This window comes from Molothrus ater, chromosome Z, assembly GCF_012460135.2.
Source record: "Molothrus ater isolate BHLD 08-10-18 breed brown headed cowbird chromosome Z, BPBGC_Mater_1.1, whole genome shotgun sequence".
NCBI classification, from domain to species: domain Eukaryota; kingdom Metazoa; phylum Chordata; class Aves; order Passeriformes; family Icteridae; genus Molothrus; species Molothrus ater.
Genome location: NC_050511.2, coordinates 49,262,568 through 49,268,567, shown reverse-complemented (window position 1 = coordinate 49,268,567; position 6,000 = coordinate 49,262,568). Strand labels below are relative to the sequence as shown.

Here is a 6,000-nt window from a genome sequence, read left to right as displayed (position 1 = left end):
ACAAATCTTGTTCCTTATGGAGAACTTCAACCACCCTAATATCTGTCAACACAGCAGCACATAAATGATCCAGAAGCTTCCTAGAATGCATTGATGATACCTTCCTTCTTCAATTGATGGAGGAGCCAAGGAGAGGAGGTGCTATGCTGGACCTTTTTTTCCCCAACAAGGAGGGGCTGGTGGAAAATGTGAAGCTCAAGGGCAGACTTGACTGCAAAGACCACAAAATGGAGTTTGAGATCCTTAGGAAAGCAAGGAAGGTGCACAGAAAGCTCACTACCCTGGCCTTCAGGAGAGCAGCCTTTGCCCTCCTCAGGGATCTGCCTCATACAGTATCATGGGATAAAGCCCTGGAGGGAAGAGGGACCCAACAAAGCTGATTGTTATTAAAGGATCACCTTTAATTAAAGGATCATCTTCTCCAAGCTCAGGAGTGATTATCCCAACAAAGAGGAAGTTGGGCAAAAATGTCAGAATGGTGTTAGATGAACAAGAAACTACTGGATAAACTCAAAACACGAAAAGAAAGGCTACAGAGGGTGGAAGTAACGTGTAGCCTGGAAGGAAAAGAGGTTTTCTGAGCAGCTTAAGTCTATGAAACTGTGAGAGCTAATGCTTTTCTTGCAAAGGGGAAATATAGCCTACATTTGTAAAAAGGGAAATAAGAAAGACCCAGGGAACTATAAGGCTGGAAGTCCCACCTTGCTTCCCAGTAAGATTATGAAGTAGATGGTTTCACTAAAGCCAAATCCTTCCTGACAGATTTAATGGTCTACAACAGAGTTAAAGCAATGGTAGATAAGAAAAGAGCAACCGATGTTAACTCCCAGGACTTGTGCAAAGCATGACACTGTCTCACAAAACTTCCTTGTTTCTAGACTGGAGACATGGATTTGATGAGTATACCTCTAGCTGGAAAAGGAAATGGCTAGATAGCCACATTCAAAAAGTTATGGTCAACAGCTTGATGTCCAAGTGGAGACCAATAATGAGCAGTGTTCTGTAAGGATAATCAGGTACCAGAGCTGTTAAACAGCTTTGTGGGTGACATGGACAGTGGAATCAACTGCACCCTCTGCAAGTTTGCTGACAACATCAAGCTATATGGTGCAGTCAGCACCCCTGGAAAGAAAGGATAGCATCCAGAAGGATCTGGACAGACTGAGCAGTGAGACTGTGAGAACTTCATGGAGATCAACCCACACCATTCTGTGATTCTGTGAAATCCAAAAGATAACATCCCTTAGGGGAATATTTTTTCTAAGCCAGTTGAACTTTCCAGTACATAGTACATTCTGCATATTTATATAGTTGTGTTGTACAGCACTTAATATAGCTACATCTGTACAGTCAGATTGGCTGCTACTGTTGAGGAGCAGGTTTCACTGAGGTAGCTCGGGGTGCAGCTGCAGTGGGAGCTGCAGGTTGAGCTCAGGCTGGGGCAGCCCAGGCAAAGAGGCCCTGAAGAGCCCACCCTGGGCACACGAGGGCCCGGGGACCTGTGGCCCAGCCAGGGGACCGGACACTGGGACATGGCAGGAGCCAACGGTCCCAGACCTTCCCATGCTTGGTGAGGGGATAAAAGCCCAGGGGTTCCTTTGTTCTGGGTCCCTCCCGAGAGACACCAGCCCGAGCTGTTTGTTTGTAATTGTGCTGTGATGAAATGATTTTAATGGCTGGGATGCCTGAGCCTGCTATGGGAAACCTGGGGTCAGCCCAGTAAGGAAACCTGTTCTGACTGTGGGAATGTGGGAGCTGTAACTGGGAAGAGCCCCAGGTCCAGCTCAGGTGGTGCAAGAGTGACTGCCAGAGTGGCTCCCAGATGGTCAGGCAGGGAAGTTCCCTTAGTACTACACCTGTAATCAATTTACATAGATCAAGGTAGGTAGTATCTGGCAAGCTACTATAAGGCTGATTTTGCAAAAATAATTCAGAGAGAAAATTTGAGAAAGCTCACTACAGAATACTCAGATCATGGTAGAAACATACTTTTTCTTCTAGAAAGATAAAGTCATACAATTCAGATGAACAAAAACAATTATGAGTGACAAAACATTACAGCAGAAACAAATTCTGCAATAGTTAGAAGTAAATAAATGCCATGTTTGAAAGAAATAGGTCTTTAAAATGTGGTAAGTAAAATTAAATGAATTTTCAACTAATTTATGTGAAAGAAAATACTAGGGGAAAAAAAGCTCTTAAAATTAAATTTAGCTTTTTAAAATATGATCGGTCATTAGTATTCATCTGTACACTCATGGCAAAACCTAACTGCATCTCAGCTCATTCCCCAAAGAGGAATCAAGATTCAGTATCTAACATTTTTTTCATACTTAGAAAGGAAAGAATGATAGTATTCTATTACTTTAAGTTTAATACTGTAAAGTATTAAAATAAAAGAAATGCAGAAACCTGAAAGAATATTCTGATACAGCCAGTGTGTCTCAAAAAGTCAGATGAAGTCCAGAAAACTAACTGGATTTGCTGTTTGGCCCTCCTATATAAGTTTATTTGATTTTTTAGTATATTTTTTCTGGGTGTGAATTTTTTATCAGTGAAGAACTACCATCAGAGAAGTGCAACTAGGTAAATTTAAAGAATCCCTATGTGATTTCACAACAAGTGAAACCTTAGTCTCATCTACATCCAATCTCCATAAGAAAGCACAAGAAACTAGAATTCAAAATATTAATTAATGAAAAAATATATATTGAATTATTGTGGAAAACATTTACAAAAAGACACAGAGGAGAATTTTCACAAAGCCCACAGTATTTTTGCAAGACACTTCAGGTAACACTCTAATCTATTCATACACATATAGTAAGGCACAAAGTAAGAAATTAGGTAAATACACAGTAATTTAAGTATTAGACTATAGAGTGGTAAAAAACCTCGAGATTTAATTTTTCTGCCCTGAAAGATGACCTTAGCAAAAATAACTTCTTAAAAACTTGAGAAACCATCACAGACCTGAATATTTTCCACAAGATTGCAAACATTTAATTATTTAGAGAAATGTAAAAAAAATTATTTTAAATCAAGACCATTTTCTTTTTTTATTTTCTCCAAGGTACTGTTACACATCCCCTCATAGTAGAAATAGGATATCAAAATTCCAACCCACAGTCAAGTCAAACTAATTTTCCAATACCACACCTTGAATAAACTTGTCAAATACTTTTATTCCACAGAGAGAAGGCACTGCCTTTTCTCTAATAATTTAATCTATAAGAACAGCACAGACTTTTTATTTTTATAAACAAGTTATTTGTAAAGATTCACCAAAGTATGAACACACACTTTGGTAACATAAATACTATTTAGAGGATACTCACAGTTACTGTTTGCTTTTCTTCAAGAAACCCAAGCACTATTTCACATTCAAATTAGTGTTTAATCTGCACAGAGTAGGTTTACTTTTTCATTAAACATACTCGTTTGGTACATTGTAAAAGCACTTGAAATTGTTTTGTAAGGCTGATTTCAAACAAAAGCTGAAAGGATGGCCTCAAAACATAAAATTTTAAGTAGGAAATTTGATGATAAATATTGTTGCTAAAATGATTTCACAGAAGATCTTTCTGTGGATGACATAATTGCAGCTAGAATCAGAAAAAAATAATCACTTAATTCTTTGTGTATGAATGAGGTTTTTCTTTTAAAAGACAGAGTTGGTCAGAGCTGTCTCAGTCTCTGTTTGAAGATTTTACTAAAACCATTTTGCAGCCTTAAAGGGAAAATTCACAGAAAATTCAGATTGAAGATTTTGAGAAGGAAACTCTGAGATGTTGGTTTTCTCCAAAGTCATGATTGTGAAACTCAATGAGAGCGTGAACTGCTTCTTCCACAGAGCCCAGCTGGATAAGAGCCATTTTGCAATCTTTCCTGAAGAACAATAAAAACTATTATTAATCCTAACCAAATTTTCAATAGGCAACACAGAAAAGTGGCCTAAGTGGGTTTTTTTTTCTCAGCTATATTACACACCGTTCTACAGCAAAAGAATCAGAGCTATTTATGCATCTGCCAAAATGAAAAGAGAAAAAAAGTACATAAATTTTGTGAATCTATGGCTTAAAGTTATGTCATTCTTTCATTACACTGGATTTCAAAAAGCTAGGTCAAAATAAGGCTCGAAGACCCCTAAGAAATACTTGCATTGTCCATATATATATGGGATTATTCTAGCAAGCATGATCATGCTAAAATAATACTGCCAACTAACCTTAATTAATGTAGATACATTGTCATCACTGTCATTTTTATATGGCATTTTACACAAAGCTTGTGTTTTTTCAAGAAGTGAGCATTTACTTTCCTTGAGCTTGTTTTACTTTGAACACACATGGAGTTTGTCAAAAGGCTGCCTATCTTCAGTTTAGTTATGCTAACCCAGTATTCCATTTAAAATTTTAAGACAAAGTATCATAAAAATTGTGATAGATTTACCACTTTTGACTATAGCAATATGTACATGGAATTTTGCCTGTAGTTGTGTACACATATAAAGTCACAAACGAGCAATTAGATATTTTCTAGGATGGAAGCTTGCTTAGCAATTTTGCAAGAGAACTTACTGGAAAAATTTGAAGCCTTTCACAGTAGATCCTTTACTTGTAAAAAGGTTCTTCAAATCATCAACAGTAACAGAAGGCCTAATTGAAAACAACAAAAAACAAACAAAACAAAAACAAACTCCCCTCAACTTGTAGAAGAGCACAGAGTTCTGAAATAACATCAAGATCTCAATTTTGGCTTCTAAACTACTTTTTGCTGTTTAAATTTATCTCCATCAACTCACACACTTCAGCTCAAAACACTTGCATTTACTCTATATTTTAGTATCACATTGTGCTACAAAAATATTTTAGACACTATTGTTTTTCATCCAATCCTGTTTTTCTGTCAGTAAAATTCAGATTGCATAAAAATCTCCTAAAAATCTTAAGGAACACATTTCATCTTGCAATTTGTGCAAGTGCACGTCACATATGTTCAATTTTGAAATATTTTCATTTTACTCAAAAAGCTGTTTTCAAAGTGTCTTATAATGTATTTTCTTACTGTGGCAAAATTTGATAGTTTCCTTTTTTCCTCCCTGCACAGCTGCCAAACAAGAGAAGCCTGTAAAATCTATGTTTGGCTGTTACTCCACACACTACTGATAATATTCTAGACATAAAAAAGATTATTTCAGTCTTAAAGAGTACACTAAATGCTTTTTACTTTCTCACAACTTGCCCTCCATGTAAGATATCTGAATTTGGTAGAAACTGTTCTTTAAAAAGTTAGAATTATTGTCCTAGGTTGACTATATGATGCTTTTATCCCCAATTGTCTTGTTCTCTTTATGCTGAATAATAAGTTTTGCACCTTTAAGACTTGTTCCAGAGAGTGAAGGGGGGAGAGAAGAAGCGTGCAGTTTGTTTTCAGACACTGCACTCACTCCTCCACATTCCTGCTCCTGGACTGTGTTGTCTGCAGATGGACAGACAGTGGGACAGAGCTCTCCTTTGCTTTTAGTTAGTTTAGCTAGCTGAGGCAAAGAAGTTCCCTGGACTGTGGGTTTTTCCCTTTTCTTTGGAACTGTTTAAACCTTCTCTGGACTGAACACCCAGCAGAGCACCGGCAGATCGCACCTGTGGCCCACCGGACCAGGCCTGGGCCACGGCATTTCCAGCGCCCAAGGGACTGACCAGAGACTGAGTGAGCTGAGCTGCAACCTGGGGAGGGGACTTTCTCAGTTTGTCATCTCTTTTGGAGCAGCAAGGGGTTTTATTCTTTAATATTGTTTAGGTTTTATTGTTTAATAAACAGGTTTTTTCCACTTTTCTCCAAGGAGGTAGTTTCTCCCAGACCGGTCGGGGGGAGGGGCCAATTGAATCTGCTTTCCTAGAGGAGCCCCTTTTGGGGTTCTCTCCCAAATTTGCCCTGAACCAGGACAAATATTAAACACTGTATCTATATTAAATATCAATGTCCACGATGAATTTGATG

At 37.9% G+C, this 6,000-nt stretch overlaps 1 protein-coding gene across 2 annotated transcripts in view; it reads right to left on the bottom strand.

The window, feature by feature from the left end:
• Nucleotides 1-2,686: 2,686 nt before the first annotated feature.
• Nucleotides 2,687-6,000, bottom strand: part of PTBP3 (polypyrimidine tract binding protein 3) — a 39,131-nt gene continuing 35,817 nt past the window's right edge. For both annotated transcript variants that reach the window (XM_036403459.2, XM_036403460.1), the window contains 2 exons: nucleotides 4,581-4,658; nucleotides 2,687-3,888 (listed from right to left, as the gene is read on the bottom strand). In XM_036403459.2, coding sequence (XP_036259352.1) covers nucleotides 3,756-3,888; nucleotides 4,581-4,658 — 211 coding nt within the window. In that variant the 3' untranslated portion in view covers nucleotides 2,687-3,755. The remainder of the gene's footprint in view (nucleotides 3,889-4,580; nucleotides 4,659-6,000) is intronic.